Source organism: Somniosus microcephalus, chromosome 30 (genome assembly GCF_052327205.1).
Source record: "Somniosus microcephalus isolate GS21.2 chromosome 30, FLI_Smic_1.0, whole genome shotgun sequence".
NCBI classification, from domain to species: domain Eukaryota; kingdom Metazoa; phylum Chordata; class Chondrichthyes; order Squaliformes; family Somniosidae; genus Somniosus; species Somniosus microcephalus.
The window spans coordinates 4778990-4797975 of record NC_141016.1 but is presented as its reverse complement, the minus strand read 5'-3'; the positions used below and the strand labels follow the sequence as shown (position 1 = coordinate 4797975).

The 18986-nt window shown below is 50.1% G+C and overlaps 2 protein-coding genes across 2 annotated transcripts in view; both read left to right on the top strand.

Annotated features, from left to right (window-relative positions):
- LOC147097869 (beta-1 adrenergic receptor-like) overlaps positions 1 to 6234 on the top strand; it is a 34608-nt gene extending 28374 nt beyond the window's left edge. Inside the window, exon 3 of the mRNA XM_085970909.1 lies at positions 6142 to 6234. The gene's annotated coding sequence lies outside the window, so the exon portion shown is untranslated. The remainder of the gene's footprint in view (positions 1 to 6141) is intronic.
- A 5572-nt stretch (positions 6235 to 11806) lies between these two features.
- LOC147097868 (aspartate aminotransferase, cytoplasmic-like) overlaps positions 11807 to 18986 on the top strand; it is a 29898-nt gene continuing 22718 nt past the window's right edge. The window contains exons 1-2 of the mRNA XM_085970907.1: positions 11807 to 11941; positions 17875 to 18056. Of these exons, the coding sequence (XP_085827033.1) occupies positions 11824 to 11941; positions 17875 to 18056 (300 nt within the window). The 5' untranslated portion in view covers positions 11807 to 11823. The remainder of the gene's footprint in view (positions 11942 to 17874; positions 18057 to 18986) is intronic.

Below are 18986 nucleotides of genomic sequence, written 5' to 3'. Positions count from 1 at the left end.
GCGGAAGCCAAGCGCAGGCAGCGCAAGGAGCGCACGTCAACCCAAGCACCCCACCCACCCGCCCCTTCAACCACCGTCTGCCCCACCTGTGACAGAGACTGTAGGTCCCGCATTGGACTCATCAGTCACCTGAGAACTCATTTTTAACGTGGAAGCAAGTGATCCTCGGTCCCAAGGGACTGCCTAAGAAGACGACGACTTAGGGAGCGCTGCACCGTCGGAGGTGCCGTCTTTCGGATGAGACGGTAAACCGAGGCCCCGTCTGCTCTCTCAGGTGGACGCAAAAGGTCCCACGGCCACTATTTCAAAGAAGAGCGGGGGGGGGGGGGGGGGCGGGGGGTGCGGTGGAGGGGAGTTCTCCCCGCTGTCCTGGGGCCAATATATATCCCTCAAACCACATCACTGAAAACAGATGATCTGGTCATTATCACTTTGTTGTTTGTGGGAGCTTGCTGTGCGCAGATTGGCTGCCTGCGTTTCCTGTGACTTCACTTGAAAAAGCACTTCATTGGCTGTGAAGCGCGTTGGGACGTCCGGTGGTCGTGAAAGACGCTGGAGAAATTCAAGTCCGTCTTTCAGGCTGGCATAGGGCAACCCCTAGTGGACACCAGGGGTACAAACTTCAGCAAGCCAAAGTACTGAGACGAGGTTCTTTCATACAACACCTGGCCACCAGCCACAGGCAGACAATTCAACAACAACAACAACCTGTGTTTATATAGTGCCTTTAACACAGTAAAACGTCCCATGGCACTTCACAGGAGTGTTACAAGACAAAAAACAGACACTTTATATTTGCTAGAGTTTAGAAGAATGAGAGGGGATCTCATTGAAACTTATAAAATTCTAACAGGACTAGACAGACTAGATGCAGGAAGGATGTTCCCGATGGCCGGGGAGTCCAGAACCAGGGGTCACAGTCTAAGGATAAGGGGTAAGCCATTTAGGACAGAGATGAGGAGGAATTTCTTCACCCAGAGAGTGGTGAACCTGTGGAATTCTCTACCACAGAAGGCGGTTGAGGCCAATTCATTAAATATATTCAAGAAGGAGTTGGATATATTTCTTAAGGCTAAAGGGATCAAGGGATATGGGGAGAAAGCAGGGACAGGGTACTGAATTTGGATGATCAGCCATGATCGCATTGCATGGCGGAGCAGGCTCAAGGGGCCGAATGGCCTACTCCTGCTCCTATCTTGTGTTTCTATAGCCATGAAGACGCTGCTGCAGACATGGAATTCATATAGTATTATACGTAGTATTTACAGCACAGAAACAGGCCATTTGGCCCAACTGGTCTGTGCCAGCATTTATGCTCCACATCTGGTTCATCTCACCCTATCAGCATATTCCTTTCTCCCTCACATACTTGTCAAACTTCCCCTTAAACGCATCTATACTATTCACCTCAACTACTCCCCGTGGTAGTGAGTTCCACATTCCCGCCACTCTCTGAGCAAAGATATTCACTTATATAACAGAAAATGCTGGAAAAACTCAACAGGCCGGGCAACATCTGTGGAGAGAGAAATAGAGTCAACAGAAGGGTTTCGACCTGAAACGTTGACTCTATTTCTCTCTCCACAGATGTTGCCCTGCCTGCTGAGTTTTTCCAGCATTTTCTGTTGTTATTTCGGATCTCCAGCATCTGCAGTAGTTTGCTAAAGATATTCACTTCACATACTGCAACGGATTAACAGCAGAAACCATTTTTGCAACAGATTCTCTTCAGGACACGATGCGGGGTGGGGGGGGGGGGGAGGGGGTGGGAGTAAGAAAAGCTGGCTGATGATTCAACACTCCTCGCAACTGAGAGGAAGGATTCTTGATCTCCCTCGTGGCGAGGCCACAATCTCCTCTATCGGCGAGCGGGACTCCACAGCTGCGCTACTTGGCTTACCATTTCCTCAGAACAAGGGGTCACATTCTTAGAATGAGAGACGGGCCATTCCGCAGGGAAATCAGGAAGCACTTTTTCACACTAAGGGCACGGGAACTCTGGAATTCTTTCCCCCAAAAGGCTGGCGGGGTGTGGGGGGTGGGGTCAATTGAAATGTTCACGGTTGAGATCAATAGATCAAGGGGTCGACCCGAAGCGTTGACTCTCTTTCTCTCTCCTTGATGTTGCCTGACCTGCGGAGTGCTTCCAGCATTTTCTGTTGTTGTTTCGATAGATCTTTGTTGGGTCAGGGCATCAAGCGATGTTTAATGAGGGTTAAACTCTCTTTTAACCTAAATAACCGAAAAACTCTGTTAACCGGCAAAATTCAGGAGTAGGTTCAGGTAAGTTTTACTTCATATTAGCGGCAGTTCCTGGATCTGTGGTTGTGTAACTGGGGTTTGTGCACTTGTTGCTAAGCAACAGGGACGCTTGGTCTGTGGCTGGAGTTCCTGCACATGTTGCTGAGCAACAGGGAAGCCTGGATTTGTTGCTGTGTACGGAGCTCTCGTACCTTTTAACTATATCTCTCTGTAATCCGGACTTTTTGGATAAACCAGCACCACGCCGGTCCCGTCGGTGCCGGATAATAAAGAGTTTCCTGTATAAGGACAGGTTGCATGTTTGTCTTCCCTTGAGTATAGAAGATTAAGGGGTGATCTAATTGAGGTGTTCAAGATGATTAAAGGGTTTGATAGGGTAGAGAGAGAGAAACTATTTCCTCTGGTGGGGGGGGGAGACCAGAACAAGGGGGCATGACCTTAAAATTAGAGCCAGGCAGTTCAGGGGTGACATCAGAAAACACTTCTTCACACAAAGGGTAGTGGAAATCTGGAACTCTCTCCCCCAAAACGCTATTTTTAAAAATTCATTGCATCGCTGCCAAGACCAGCATTTATTGCCCATTCCTAATTGCCCTGGAGAAGGTGGTGGTGAGTCACCATTTCAGAGAGCAGTTGAGAGTCAACCACATTGCTGTGGGTCTGGAGTCACATATCGGCCAGACCGGGTAAGGGCAGCAGATTTCCTTCCCTAAAGGACATTAGTGAACCAGATGGATTTTTAACAACAATCCAGCAGTTACAGGGTCACAATTACAGGAAACTTTCGATTTACCGGCACCTAAATAACCGGAAATCTCGGTTAACCGGCAAAATTCAGGAGTAGGTTCAGGTAAGTTTTACTTCATATTGTACTTGCCTTCCTCAATCTGTTGCTGTGCAAGGGTGTGGCTGCAGCTGTTGCTAAGCTACAGAGACGCTTGGAACTTGTGGCTATTGTTCTGAACCTGTTGCTAAGCAACAGGGTTTGTTGCTTTATACGGAGCTCTCATCTCTCCGTATCTTTTACTTTAGCTTTCGGTTATCCGGAATTTTTGATGAACCGGCACCACATCGGTCCCGGATAGAAAGACGTTTCCTGTACTGAAACTAGCTTTTTATTCCAAATTTATTTAATTAACTGAATTTAAATTCCCCAGCTGCCGGGGTGGGATTTGAACTCATGGCCTCCAGATCATCCGTCCAGGCTCTCTGGATTACTAGCCCAGCAACATCACCGCCATGCTACTGTACCCCTGTGGAGACTGGAGGGCAATTGAAATATTCCAAGACTGAGATCGATAGATATTTGTTGGGTAAGAGTATCCGGGGATCGGGAGCCAAGGCGGGTAAATGGGGTTGAGGTACAGCACAGCCATGATCTGATTGAATGGCGGAACAGGCTCGAGGGGCTGAATGGCCTCTTCCTGTATCAAGTGGCAAGTTACAAAGCCACAGCAAGGGGGTCAAGGGGTCCGGTCGTCTGGGCCTCCCCGTAGGCAAAGATTTAGGTGCAGTACAGGCACCAGGATCAGAAATGCAAAGAATCATCACAAAAGCCAAAAATGGGAAGGAAGGAAGGGTGAAAGCAAAGAATAAATAAGTTTCCTGCGATTCATTTACACTTTCAAAATAAAACATACCAGCTGTCGACAGTCAATGCACTCTCGGGATACAAGAAACCGTGTAATTAACATAGAAACATAGAAGATAGGAGCAGGAGTAGGCCATTCGGCCCCTCGAGCCTGCTCCGCCATTTAATGAGATCATGGCTGATCATCCAAATTCAGTACCCTGTCCCTGCTTTCTCCCATATCCCTTGATCCCTTTAGCCTTAAGAAATATATCCAACTCCTTCTTGAATATATTTAATGAATTGGCCTCCACTGCCTTCTGTGGCAGAGAATTCCACAGGTTCACCACTCTCTGGGTGAAGTAATTCCTCCTCATCTCTGTCCTAAATGGCTTACCTCTTGCCCTTAGACTGTGACCCCTGGTTCTGGACTCACCCGCCATCGGGAACATCCTTCCTGCATCTTGTCTGTCTAGTCCTGTTAGAATTTTATAAGTTTCAATGAGATCCCCTCTCATTCTTCTAAACTCCAGCAAGTATAAGCCCAATCGACCCAATCTCTCCTCATACGTCATTCCTGCCATCCCAGGTATCAGTCTGGTGAATCTTCGCTGCACTCCCTCCATGGCAAGAACATCCTTCCTCAGATAAGGTGACCAAAACTGCACACAATACTCAAGGCGCGGTCTCACCAAGGCCCTGTACAACTGCAGCAAGACATCCTTGTTCCTGTACTCAAACCCTCTCGCTACGAAGGCCAACATACCATTTGCCTTCTTAACCGCCTACTGCACCTGCATGCTTACCTTCAGCGACTGGTGCACAAGGACACCCAGGTCTCGTTGCACTTCCCCTTCTCCCAATTAAATGTTTGGTCACTTCAGCCCACGGACTGGTGCGGCCCGCATACTTACTCCCAGGCCTAGAAATTGGCCTGAGGCGCCCAAGCGGCGCAAAGTTCGCCTGGGCGCTGGAATTTGCGCCGCGATCGCCGCAAATTCAGTTGAAGTGCCCCTAGAGGGAGACGGGGCGCGGCTCGAGGCACTCCGCGTCCCTCTTAGGGCGCTAAAAGTGAATTTTGCAGCGCTACGTGCCGCAGCGCCACACGCTGCGGCACGGCACGCTGCAGGCCTTCCTCCCACTGTTAAGGGGAGGGGCCTGCAGCAGCGCGAGCCCCGATCGCGAGTGCCGGCAAAAGAGCCCGGCACCAAGGAGAAGTGCCGGGCTCTCGGGAAACAGCCGGCAATGCCGTGGGGGGGTGACCAGGAGGTCGGGGATGGAGGTGCTGGCAGGCGGCCACCAAAAGAGCGGCCGCCCCGCACCTCCACCTTAACTTGCGCCTCTGCCGGCGCAGCAAGGCCCCGTGAACCGGGCGCGGGTAGCGAACAGCGCTACAGCGGCGTTCGCTACCAAATATCGCGATCAGGGTGCAAATGGGGCGCTGCGCACACCGATGACGTCATCGGTGGCGGCGCAGCGCAAAAGGCTAACGCCACCATTAGCGCCCCTGCTGAATATCGCGGGAGGCGCTAACAAGTGGCGCTACTCACCCAATTTCTCCCCCCCAGAATCTTGCCATCCCTTCTCCCGCTCTCCAAACCACAACGCTTTCTACCAACATCTCATTCTCAACTTCGTGCCTTGCTTAAAATTCCCTCCGATAGAAATTTCTAACCCCGGCGTTCACTGCATCAAGGTAGATACACACACCCGCAAGTTAACAGCCTCACGTGTCAGGACTATCCCACCCGCACTCTCCAAAAGCCAACAGGGATTTTGAATTCTGGGCAAAAAAAGTGCAAGTGTAAAATTGAGATTCAAACTTATTTTCCATGAAAAACCACAATCATTTTATATTCAATCTTCGCTTACTGCTTGCTAGAATTTAGAAACAATTACAACAACAACAACAACTTGTATTTATATAGTGCCTTTAGTGTAGTAGAACATCCCAAGGTGCTTCACAGGAGCGATTATCAAACAAAATTTGACACCGAGCCACATAAGGAGATATTAGGGCATGTGAGCAGAGCTTGGTCAAAGAGGTCGGTTTTAAGGAGCGTCTTAAAGGAGCAGAGAGAGGCGGAGAGGTTTAGGGAGGGAATTCCATAGCTTATGGCCCAGGCAGCTGAAGGCATGGCCGCCAATGGTGGGGAGAAGGAAGTGGGGGATGCGCATGAGGCCAGAGTTGGGGGAGCGCAGAGATCTCGGAGGATTGTAGGGCTTGAGGCACATGAAAACCAAAGGAAACAGAATACTCTCAGAACAGAATGCATTTATTACTAAAACTGCTTACCCTACTCTTGCAGAATTTCCAACACGTTCACCCAGCTGCACTCCTGCTGCCATGATCCTTCCTGGGGGCAAGTCTCATTGTTCGCTTTGATCTGCAGGTCACATACAGATGAAGTCAGGAGTCTGTCGAAACTCACCAGGAATTAGCCAGATACTTGTATAACCAATAACTGCGACAACCCAATGGTCTGTTCCTACCAGATGCTATTTACATAGAGTTAGCTGTGGCTCAGTGAGTAGCACTCTCACCTCAGTCAGAAGGTTGTGGGTTCAAGTCCCACTCCAAAGACTTGAGCACAAAATCCAGGCTGACCCTCCCAATGCAGTACTAAGGCAGCGCCGCACAGTCGGAGGGGCAGTGCTGAGGGAGTGCCGCACTGTCAGAGGGGCAGTACTGAGGGAGCGCCGCATTGTCGGAGGGGCAGTACTGAGGGAGCGCCGCACTGTCGGAGGGGCAGCGCTGAGGGAGCGCCGCACTGTCAGAGGGGCAGTACTGAGGGAGCGCCGCATTGTCGGAGGGGCAGTACTGAGGGAGCGCCGCACTGTCGGAGGGGCAGTGCTGAGGGAGCGCCGCACTGTCGGAGGGGCAGCACTGAGGGAGTGCCGCACTGTCGGAGGGGCAGTGCTGAGGGAGCGCCGCACTGTCGGAGGGGCAGTGCTGAGGGAGTGCCGCACTCTCAGATGAGACGTTAAACCAAGGCCTTGTTTACTCTCTCAGGTGGACGTAAAAAAAAAGCAGGGTCGTTCTTTTGGTACGATAGCAAAATACTGCAGATGTTGGAAATCCGAAATAACAACAGAAAATGCTGGAAAAACTCAGCAAGTCAGGCAACATCCGTGGAGAGAAATTTGAGTTGACGTTTCGGGTTTGACCCTTCTTCAAAACTGGAGAGAAAAGGAACTGGATCGAAGGCAGGGCTGCGATCGGACAAAAGAATAAAAGAACCAAAAGAAGTAAAAGAGATTAGAAGCTAGACGAAGCTAGCCCTCACCCCTGCCCCTCCCTCCCGGAACCACGATAGGGTTCCCCTTGTCCTCACCTTTCACCCCACCAGCCTCCACATTCAACGGATCATCCTCCGGCATTTCCGCTACCTCCAAAGTGATCCCACCACCAAACGTATCTTCCCCTCCCCTCCCCTTTCAGCATTCCGCAGGGACCGCTCTCTCCGAGACACCCTAGTCCACTCCTCTATCACCCCAAACAGCCCTTCCCCTTCGCCTGGCACCTTCCCGTGCAAGCGGAGGAGATGTAACACCTGCCCCTATACCTCCCCCCTCCCCACTGTCCAGGGCCCCAAACACCCCTTCCAGGTGAAACAGCGATTTACTTGTACTTCTCGCAATCTAGTATACTGTATTCGCTGCTCACGATGCGGTCTCCTCTACATTGGGGAGACCAAACGCAGATTGGGTGACCGCTTTGCGGAACACCTCCGTTCAGTCCGTAAGGGTGACCCCGAGCTTCCGGTCGCCTGTCATTTCAATTCACCGCTCCATTCCCACTCGGACCTCACCGTCCTTGGCCTCTTGTACTGTTCCACGGAAGCTCAACGTAAACTCGAGGAACAGCACCTCATCTTCCGATTAGGCACTCTGCAGCCTTCCGGTCTCAATATTGAGTTCAACAATTTCAGATCATAACCTTGGCCCCTATTTCATTTTCACTTATATTTTTCCACTCCTTTCCTTCCCCCCCTCCTTTCCTTTTGTTTCTCTCTCACACCTGGCAGCTATCTTTTACCCTGCCAGTACACTTTACACCCAATCACAGCCTATTACCATCTCGTCTAGCTTCTAATCTCTTTTACTTCTTTTGGTTCTTTTATTCTTTTGTCCGATCGCAGCCCTGCCTTCGATCCAGTTCCTTTTCTCTCCAGTTTTGAAGAAGGGTCAAACCCGAAACGTCAACTCAAATTTCTCTCCACGGATGTTGCCTGACTTGCTGAGTTTTTCCAGCATTTTCTGTTGTTATTTCGTTCTTTTGGTATCCTGGGGCCAATATTTATCCCTCAATCAAAATCACTAAAACAGGTTATCTGGTCATTATCACATTGCTGTTTGTGGGAGCTTGCTGTGCGCAAATTGGCGGCCGCGTTTCCCACATTACAACAATGACCACACTTCCAAAAGTACTTCATTGGCTGCAAAGCGCTTTGGGACATCCTGTGGTCGTGAAAGGCGCGGTAGAAAGGCAAGTCTTTCCTTTAACAGTTAACAGAATTGCTGGCTGAACTTTGGGGGTTTGGAGTTTTTTTTCAGGCTCCATTGTTTAGTGCCTGTGTCCATCAGGAAGGTTCCCATGACATCAAGCACCAAGGTGCATCAGTGTTAGGTGGTGATGTGATGGTTTAATCAGCAGGTTTCAACCATGAATGAAATTCAATAAATCTTTCAGATTGGTGGAACTATGTTACCAGTTGTGCTATTCACACATTGACGGTTACAAACCTCACAAAGACCCAATGTAATCATACAGCTCAGAAGGCCGCCATTTGGCCCATCGTGCCTATGCTGGCTCTTTGATAGAGCCGATTCTATTTTTTAAAATTTCTTCTTATTTCTTCTCTCAAGAGGGTCGTGAATCTTTGGAATTCTCTTCCCCAGAGAGCTGTGGAGACTGGGTCATTGAATATATTTAAGGTGGAGATAGACAGATTTTTGAACGATAAGGGAGTGAAGGGTTATGGGGAGCGGGCAGGGAAGTGGAGTTGAGGCCACGATCAGATCAGCCATGATCTTATTGAATGACGGAGCAGGCTCGAGGGGCCAAATGACCTACTCCTGCTCCTACGTCTTATATTCTTATGATTGAGGTCAGGTTGCTTTAAACTGTTGCAGTCCTCCTCCAGATCTTTGACACCACGCTGGATCGACCCTCCAAATGGAAGTGGGGTGATATTACCCGCTCCAGGGCGGGGTTTCCTGCTGCTCTGCCCAGTCAGATTGGACCCTAAATTAGGCTGAGGAGAAGGGAGGAGAGAGAAGGGAGAAAGGCAGAATTCTCAGCTCTGAACGTGGGAGAGTTCCTAAACTCGAATCGGCTCCTCTCCAGTATTGCCTCTGTCCAATAAACTCAATTATTATCCGGGGGAAGGACACATGGGGCTGGAGCATGCAGCCAAGCTCAGTGTGTGAAGGAAGTAGACTACTGGGCAGAAAGTGCATCTGCCAGAGGCTTGTAAACTCGCAATATATAAAAAAAAACAGCCTCTGAGTCAACCATTTAATAAACAGAAGTACAGACTTTCAAGGAGAAAACTTAAAAAAAACACATCGATCCAAAATAAGCAGGAAACATCTGAATATATTAAAATGCTAAGTAAACACACACAGCAGGCTGGTTTAGTAGGCTGGCAAAGTGCTGAGTTTGCCATTCGCTGGAGATAAGTTGCAAATTAAAAATCATAAATAAAAAAGTTATTTCTCCCCTCAAATAGCAACCAACTTTCAGAGAGTTTAAAGAACACGCAGGAAACTGACGTTCTTGAAGGGGGAGCAACTGCAGCCAAGGGTTAGCAACACAGTGCTTGGGATTGCAAACCCACTTCTGCTCTTGTGAACCGGTGCACCAAGAGTTAAATCGCTCCCAATCAACCCCAGTTTGTATGGGAGATGTGGAGAGGTCCGGGTACAGAGAGGGAGTGCAGTGAGTGTAGACTAGGAGTAGATTTCACTGCCTGTCCTGGAGCTCTGGCCCCCCCTGTTGTTTACAATAGAGGGGATTTAGATGAAGTTTAGACTGGGTTTAAAAGGGAGTTTAGGGTTTAGATGAGGTTCTCCTGGGTTTAGATGTGGAGTAGACTGGGAGTAGAGGTGGAGCAGTTCTCCCCAGTCCCGGGCCCTGTTGTTTACAGTTGATGTGGAGTAGAGGGAGTGGAGAGGAGATTTAGACTGGATTTAGAGAGGGTTGAGGGGTTTAGAGAGGGTTTAGGGGGTTAGACTGGGGTTTAGAGGGTTAGACTGGGGTTTAGGGGGTTAGACTGGGGTTTGGGGGGTTAGACTGGGGTTTGGGGGGTTAGACTGGGGTTTGGGGGGTTAGACTGGGGTTTAGAGGGTTAGACTGGGGTTTGGGGGGTTAGACTGGGGTTTGGGGGGTTAGACTGGGGTTTAGAGGGTTAGACTGGGGTTTGGGGGGTTAGACTGGGGTTTGGGGGGTTAGACTGGGGTTTGGGGGGTTAGACTGGGGTTTGGGGGTTAGACTGGGGTTTAGAGGGTTAGACTGGGGTTTGGGGGGTTAGACTGGGGTTTGGGGGTTAGACTGGGGTTTAGAGGGTTAGACTGGGGTTTGGGGGGTTAGACTGGGGTTTGGGGGGTTAGACTGGGGTTTGGGGGGTTAGACTGGGGTTTGGGGGGTTAGACTGGGGTTTGGGGGTTAGACTGGGGTTTAGAGGGTTAGACTGGGGTTTGGGGGTTAGACTGGGGTTTGGGGGTTAGACTGGGGTTTGGGGGTTAGACTGGGGTTTGGGGGGTTAGACTGGGGTTTGGGGGGTTAGACTGGGGTTTGGGGGGTTAGACTGGGGTTTGGGGGTTAGACTGGGGTTTAGAGGGTTAGACTGGGGTTTGGGGGGTTAGACTGGGGTTTGGGGGTTAGACTGGGGTTTAGAGGGTTAGACTGGGGTTTGGGGGGTTAGACTGGGGTTTGGGGGGTTAGACTGGGGTTTGGGGGGTTAGACTGGGGTTTGGGGGGTTAGACTGGGGTTTGGGGGGTTAGACTGGGGTTTGGGGGTTAGACTGGGGTTTAGAGGGTTAGACTGGGGTTTGGGGGTTAGACTGGGGTTTGGGGGGTTAGACTGGGGTTTAGAGGGTTAGACTGGGGTTTGGGGGTTAGACTGGGGTTTGGGGGGTTAGACTGGGGTTTGGGGGGTTAGACTGGGGTTTGGGGGGTTAGACTGGGGTTTGGGGGTTAGACTGGGGTTTAGAGGGTTAGACTGGGGTTTGGGGGGTTAGACTGGGGTTTGGGGGGTTAGACTGGGGTTTGGGGGGTTAGACTGGGGTTTGGGGGGTTAGACTGGGGTTTGGGGGTTAGACTGGGGTTTAGAGGGTTAGACTGGGGTTTGGGGGTTAGACTGGGGTTTAGAGGGTTAGACTGGGGTTTGGGGGGTTAGACTGGGGTTTGGGGGTTAGACTGGGGTTTAGAGGGTTAGACTGGGGTTTGGGGGGTTAGACTGGGGTTTGGGGGGTTAGACTGGGGTTTGGGGGGTTAGACTGGGGTTTGGGGGGTTAGACTGGGGTTTGGGGGGTTAGACTGGGGTTTGGGGGTTAGACTGGGGTTTAGAGGGTTAGACTGGGGTTTGGGGGTTAGACTGGGGTTTGGGGGGTTAGACTGGGGTTTAGAGGGTTAGACTGGGGTTTGGGGGTTAGACTGGGGTTTGGGGGGTTAGACTGGGGTTTGGGGGGTTAGACTGGGGTTTGGGGGGTTAGACTGGGGTTTGGGGGTTAGACTGGGGTTTAGAGGGTTAGACTGGGGTTTGGGGGTTAGACTGGGGTTTGGGGGGTTAGACTGGGGTTTAGAGGGTTAGACTGGGGTTTGGGGGTTAGACTGGGGTTTAGGGATTTAGACTGGGTTTAGGAGTTTAGGGGGTTAGACTGGGTTTAGAGGGGGTTTATGGCGTTTATACTAGGTTTGGCGGCTCTCTCCGGCCCGGCCCGGGCCTGTTGCTCACAGTTGCCATGGAGACGCTGCTCTCCCCGCCATGGCCGCGCTCTCCCGCTTCCACGAGACTCCGCTCCTCCCGCGGACTCGGTCCCCGGCCCTGAGGGCCGCCTTCACCGGGGACAAGGACCCCGAGAAACTCTACCTGGGCAGCGAAGGTGTGTGGGGAGGGGGGGAGAGGGAGAGAGGGGACAGGGCAGGGGGAGGCGAGTGTGGGTTGCTGCTGGTCCGAGTAATGTGAAAAGAGAAAAAATATCGTAAAACAAGTGGGGAATTAAGAATAGGAATGGAAATTAAAGAAATGGAAAGACTTGCATTTCTATAGTGCCTGTCATGCCGCCCATTTAAAATGGAGATGAGGAATTTCTTCTCTCAGAGGGTCGTGAATCTTTGGAATTCTCTACCCCAGAGAGCGAGCTGTGGAGGCTGGGTCACTGAATATATTTAAGGCGGAGATAGACAGATTTTTGAACTACAGCGGAGTCCAGGGTTATGGGGAACGGGCAGGAAAGTGGAGTTGAGGCCAAGATCAGATCAGATCAGCCATGATCTTATTGAATGGCGGAGAAGGCTCGAGGGGCCAAATGGCCGACTCCTGTGCTTAATTCTTATGTTCTCAGGACTTCACAAAGCACTTTACAGCCAACGAAGTACTTTTTGAAGTGTCGTCACTCTTGTAATGTAGGAAACGCGGCAGCCAATTTGCGCACAGCAAGCTCCCACAAACAGCAATGTGATAATGACCAGATCATCTGGTTTTTGGTGATGTTGGCCCAGGACACCAAGGAGAACTCCCCTGCTCGTCTCTGAAATAGTGCCGGCGGATCTTTTACATCCACCTGAGAGCAGACGGGCCTCGGTTTAACGTCTCATCTGAAAGACCGCACCTCCAACAGTGCGGCGCTCCCTCAGTATTGCACCAACGTGTCAGCCTGGATTATGTGCTCACGACTCTCGAGTGAGACTTGAACCCGTGACCCTCTGACTGAGAGGCGGGAGTGCTACTGACGGACTAAGATCTTAAATGGGCTGTCGCTCCAAATATCATCGGCACAAGAAGATAAGGCCATTAAAAAAAAAAGAGGATCGACATTCACAGTCTGCAGTCACAAGCCTAGAATTCCCACTTGTTGTTAATTTTAACTGGTGGCCTTTCACAAACCATTGATCTGAAAATTTCGCCCATGGACTGCAGAAGCAAAGAAGGACAAGTTGAATGTGTCCCAGCCCGAGTCACCTGTCCGAAGGTGGAAGTTGGGAGGGGGGCCTCCTCAGCTGTGGCCTGGACCCTCGAAGAGCAAGACTAGGGTGGAAGAGGATTGGAGTACAGGAGCAAGGATGTCTTACGACAGTTGTACAGGGCCTTGGTGAGACCACACCTGGAGTACTGTGTGCAGTTTTGGTCTCCTTACCTAAGAAAGGATATACTTGCCATAGAGGGAGTGCAGCGAAGGTTCACCAGACTGATTCCTGGGATGGCAGGACTGTCGTATGAGGAGAAATTGGGTCAACTAGGCCTATATTCACTAGAGTTTAGAAGAATGAGAGGGGATCCCATTGAAACGTATAAAATTCTGGTAGGGCTAGACAGACTGGATGCAGGGAGGATGTTTCCCCTGGCTGGGGGGTCTAGAACGAGGGGTCACAGTCTCAGGATATGGGGTGGGACATTTAGGACTGAGATGAGGAGAAATTTCTTCACTCAGAGGGTGGTGAACCTGTGGAATTCTCTTACCACAGAAGGTGGTGGAGGCCAAGTCACTGAATATATTTAAGAAGGAGATAGATAGATTTCTAGACACAAAAGGCTTCAAGGGGTATGGGGAGAGAGCGGGAATATGGTATTGAGATAGAGGATCAGCCATGATCATATTGAATGGTGGAGCAGGCTCGAAGGGCCGAATGGCCGACTCCTGCTCCTATTTTTCTATGGAAGAGGGATTTTGACCCAAGCACCCCTTAAAACGTGGGCAGCAGGGCACCCAAGACTCAGTGCACCCACACGGGTTACTTAAAGTATAAAACTTCATAGAATTGTACAGCACAGAGGGAGGTCATTCGACCCACATTGCCTATGCTGGCTCTGAGAGAGCTGTCCAATTACATAGAATCACATTGACTTTACAGAAACAGGCCATTGGAACCAATATGGCCATGCCAGTGTTTATGTTCCACACGAGCCTCCTCCCACCCCTCTTCATCTCACCCTATCAGCATATCCTTCTATTCCTTTCTCCCTCACTTACTTAACTAGCTTCCCCTTAAATGCACCTACAATATTCGCCTCAACCACTCCCTGTGGTAGCGAGTTCCACATTCTCACCACTCTCTGGGTAAAGAAGTTTCTCTTGAATTCCTTATGGGATTTAGACCCACTCCCCCTGCTCTTTCCCAATAGCCCTGCAAATTTTTCCTTTTCAAGTATTTATCCAATTCCTTTTTGAAAGTTACTATTGAATGTGTTTCCACCAAGAGGGTATGCAAGCCTTGCCCCCACCCGATTTTTATTATGGGATTGGGTCTCAGGGTCCAGCAGTACTTTGAAGAGGTCCTCAGGATCTGGGAGCACTGGGTGTTGGTGGGCTATGGTTCTGGGAATATTATAGGTGGGGTGAGGAGGTGTTCAGGGATTACTGGGAATGCACTCAGGATCCATGAGCAAGGATCAAGGGAGGGAGGCGGGGAATACTGGTAAAGAAGATCCTGAATGGACAGAGGGTTTGGGGTCTTTGGTTGGGGAGAGAAGGCGGGGGAGGGAAAGGAGGGAGCGGGGGCCAAGGAGGGAGACGAGGGGGAAGTAGGAAGACAGGGGGGACATTCTCGAATCCTCACAGGAAGAGGGGGTCACACCCTACAACCCTTCAACTCTTGGCAACGCACAGGTTGCAAGCTGGGAAATTCTGCCAAATGCTCAGATTGCTCAGGTTTGATTGGAAGCTTTGTGCGACTTTTCTGAAGTAAAAGTTTCCAGTCGAAGACAAGGTTTGAGAGTCAGGCTGAGGCCTTGAAGATATCGGAGAACCAAACACAACACACGGAAATGTTAAATTGGTTAATCGAGTATTCGAAATGCTATAACATGACCAACAGATTTATTTTTTCCCCATCTTGATCATCATGAGGAATAGAATTTGAGGACAAAAGCATAATACGGCGGATGGTGGAAATCTGAAATAAAAAACGGAAAACGCTGGAAACACTCAGCCGCTCAGGCAGTGTCTGTGGAGAGAGAGAGTCGGAGTTAACGTTTCAGGTCGATGACCCTTCGTCAGAACTGGGAAAAGTTAGAGATGTAACAGGTTTTAAGCAAGTGTAGGGGCAGGGAAAGTGGGGAGGGGAGGAAAGAACAAAAGGGAAGGTCTGTGAAAGGGTGGGAGGCAGGAGAGATTAAATGACAAAAGGGATGATGGTGCGAGGCGAAAGGAGATGGTAATGGGACAAGTAAAGAAACAAAAGATGGCTCTAGATGAAGTGTAACTGGGAATATCAGAATCATCAGCAACAGCTGCCATCCGAAAAAATGGGGGCAGAGGTTATGATCTGAAATTGTTGCATTCAATGTGGAGTCCGGAAGGCTGATAAAGTGCCTGATCGAAAGATGAGGTGCTGTTCCTCAAGCTTACGTTGAGCTTCATTGGAACAGTGTGGGAGACCGAGGACAGAGAGGTCAGAGTGGGAGTGGGGCGGAGAATTAAAGTGACAGGCGACCGGAGATGCAGGGAGGATGTTTCCCCTGGCTGGAGAGTCTAGAACCAGGGGTCACAGTCTCAGAATAAGGGGTCGGCCATTTAGGACTGAGATGAGGAGGAATTTCTTCTCTCAAAGGGTGGTGAATCTTTGTAATTCTCTACCCCAGAGAGCTGTGGAGGCAGAGTCATTGAATATATTCCAGACGAAGATAGACATATATTTGAGCTACAGGGTAGTCCAGGGTTATGGGGAGCGGGTGGGAAAGTGGAGTTGAGGCCAAGATCAGATCAGCCATGATCTTATTGAATGGCGGAGCAGGCTCGAGGGGCTGAATGGCCTACTCCTGCTCCTATTTCTTATGTTCCTACGAAGCTCGGGGTCACGCTAGTGGACTGAAGGGAGGTGCTCAGCAAAGCGATTGCTCCCCATTGTAGAAGAGAACCTGTCGATAATCTCTCAGTTTAGACTACTGTATTGTCAAGCACACAGACCGTATAGTTTTAAAACAAGGAATAAAAAGAGTGTTGTGTGCGCGGCCTATTGGCAAATTAGATTTTTTTTTACGAGGGAGGGATCAGATTTTCGGGTGGTCTGTGTGTGTTGCAATACATTAGGATATCTGGACAATGAGAGAACAGGCCAGTGAGGAGATCTCTTCCCATAGTCAACATTTGAGCTTCTTCACAGAGGAACTAACAACTAAAAACAAAGGCCAACTTTTTAACAACTTGCATTTATGTAGTGCCTTACACAGTTGTGTGAAAAGAAAATGGACGGTGAGCCAAGGGGAGGGGTGGCGGGGCGGGGGGTAAATGACCAAAAAACTTGGTCAAAACTTGGGTTTTAAAGGAGCAGCTTAAAGATGGAAAGGATGTCCACAAAGTTGGATCTAGGTGGCGGAAGGCATGGCCGTCAAATGGTGGGGTGAAGGAAGGGGGAGGATGCACAAGGGGCCAGAGTGAGAGGAATGGATAGTTTGGAGGAGGGGGGCATTGGGTTGTAGGGCTGGTGGAGGCTGCAGAGATAGGGAGGGAGTGAGGCCACAGAGGGATTCAAGCACAAGGGGAAGGCTTTTAAATTTGAGGCTTTGGAGGTCCGAGAGCCAACGCAAGTCAACAAGGATGGGCGAGTGGGACTTGGTGCGGGATAGGATAGGCACTGCAGAGTTGTGGATGCTCTTCTCTTAGGCAGTCCCTCGGAACCGAGGATGATTTGCTTCCACATTAAAAATGAGTTCTCAGGCGACTGATGAGTCCAACGCGGGACCTACAATCTCGGTCACAGGTGGGGCAGACGGTGGTTGAAGGGGCGGGTGGGTGGGGTGCTTGGGTTGACATGCGCTCCTTGCGCTGCCTGCGCTTGGCTTCCTCTTGCTCCCAGCGAAGAGATCGAAGTGTTCGGCGCCTTCCCGGATGCTTCTCCTCCACTTTGTGCGATCTTGGGCCAGGGATTCCCAGGTGTTGGTGGGGATGTTACACTTTTTCAAGGAGGCTTTGAGGGTGTCCTTGAAGTGTTTCCTCTGCCCGCCTGGGTCTCTCTTGCTGTGTCGGAGTTCCGAGTAGAGCGCTTGTTTTGGGAGTCTCGTATCGGGCATGTGGACAATGTGACCCAGCCATCGGAGCTGATCGAGCGTGGTCAAAGCTTCGATGCTGGGGATGTTGGCCTGAGCAAGAACACTGACATTGGTGCGCCTATCCTGCCAATGGATTTGCAGGATCTTGCGGAGGCAGCGTTGGTGGTACCTCTCCAGTGCTTTGAGGTGCCTGCTGTACATGGTCCATGTCTGAGGCATACAGCAGGGCGGGTATCACTGCTGCTCTGTAGAACATGAGCTTAGTGCTGGGTTTGAGGTCCTGGTCTTCAAACACTCTCTTCCTCAGGCGACCGAAGGCTGCACTGACACACTGAAGGCGGTGTTGGACTTCGTCGACGTCTGCCCTTGTTGACAGTAGGCTCCCGAGGTATGGAAAGTGGTCCACGTTGTCCAAGGCCTGACTGGTCATGGATTTTGATAATCAGGGGGCAGTACTGTGTGGCGGGGGCAGGTTGGTAGAGGACCTTTGTCTTATGGATGTTTAGTGTAAGGCTCAAGCTCTCATACACTTCGGTGAAGGTGTTGACGATGGTTTGGAGTTCGACCTCCGAGTGAGCGCAGACGCAAGCGTCGTCTGCATACTGTAATTCGAGGACAGAGTTGTGGATACTAATGTTTCAATAACTCTGCTACAGCGGTTGAAAAGAAGAAGCCATTTCAAGAAGCAGAGGGAGACAGAATAGTTTGGGTGGGAAATTGCAGGAAATGGGACCTCAATGTCTGAAGGCATGACCGCCAATGGTGGAGTGAAGGGCGGATTGGACACACCAGGGACTGTTTACTAAATGGAGTGGTTGGTGTTTGCAGAGTACTGTATGGACGACGGACGGTCCTGGGCTCTCCCAGTCGTGAGGAAGGTTCAGCAGCAAATAGTTAGCGATCCGACATTGAGCCACGAGTATCTACCTGTACTGGGACTCCCGGAGTTCAACAGGGCAACAACCGCCTTAATATTAGGCAAAAACAGCATCGCTATAGTCGAAAAGAGGGTAAGTAATTCTTTGGGAATTTCAGTTTCAACATGTAATTGTCATTAAACCTGCTGCTGTTATGCTACTTACCCAGGGGAAGCGTTCCTGGTTTGAGTGTCAGCACAATCACTTCTTTCTCATCTGTCACCTCACACTTTATTTTCATTAGCTGCTGTCCTGTCAGAACTTGTTCAATGGTCTCCATGTTACTGAAAAGGATATAGAGGCACTGGAGAAGATTTGTAAGGATGGTACCCCGCAGCGATCTGCCAGTCCCGCTCAGCCGGCTCACCGGCTTTTGAAATCGAAAAAAACACGTATGTGCGTGATGCGCTATCAATTACTCATAAAAGACTGAGAGTTAGAAGAGTAACCAAAGGCTTTTATTAACAACAGAATGGAGGTCTGCCTCGAGTGGTCGACCGGTCCAGGATACCAAGGGCTGGGGAGCAGTCACCTTTATACTAGGACCTGTGGGAGGAGTCAGCCGAGGCATGTCCAGGCATGTACACAGTGGAATACAAAAAGGACAAACAGGAATACAAACAGTGGTTTACCACAGTGCGGAAATGTGAATGGGCCGCGCAGCCAAAAAATATTAAAGGGAACTTGGGTGGGAATGGAAGTTGTGAGGAGGATGCAAAGAGGCTTCAAGGGGATATAGACAGGCTAAGTGAGTGGGCAAGAACATGGCAAATAGAATATAATGTGGAGAAATGTGAAGTTATCCACTTTGGTACGAAAAATAGAAAAGCAGAGTATTTTTTAAAGGGTGAGAGATTGGGAAATGTTGGTGTTCAGAGGGACCTGGGTGTCCTTGTACACGAATCACTGAAAGTTAACATGCAGGTACAGCAAGCAATTAGGAAAGCAAATGGTATGTTGGCCTTTATTACAAGAGGATTTGAGTATAAGAGTAAAGACGTCTTACTGCAATTATATAGGGCC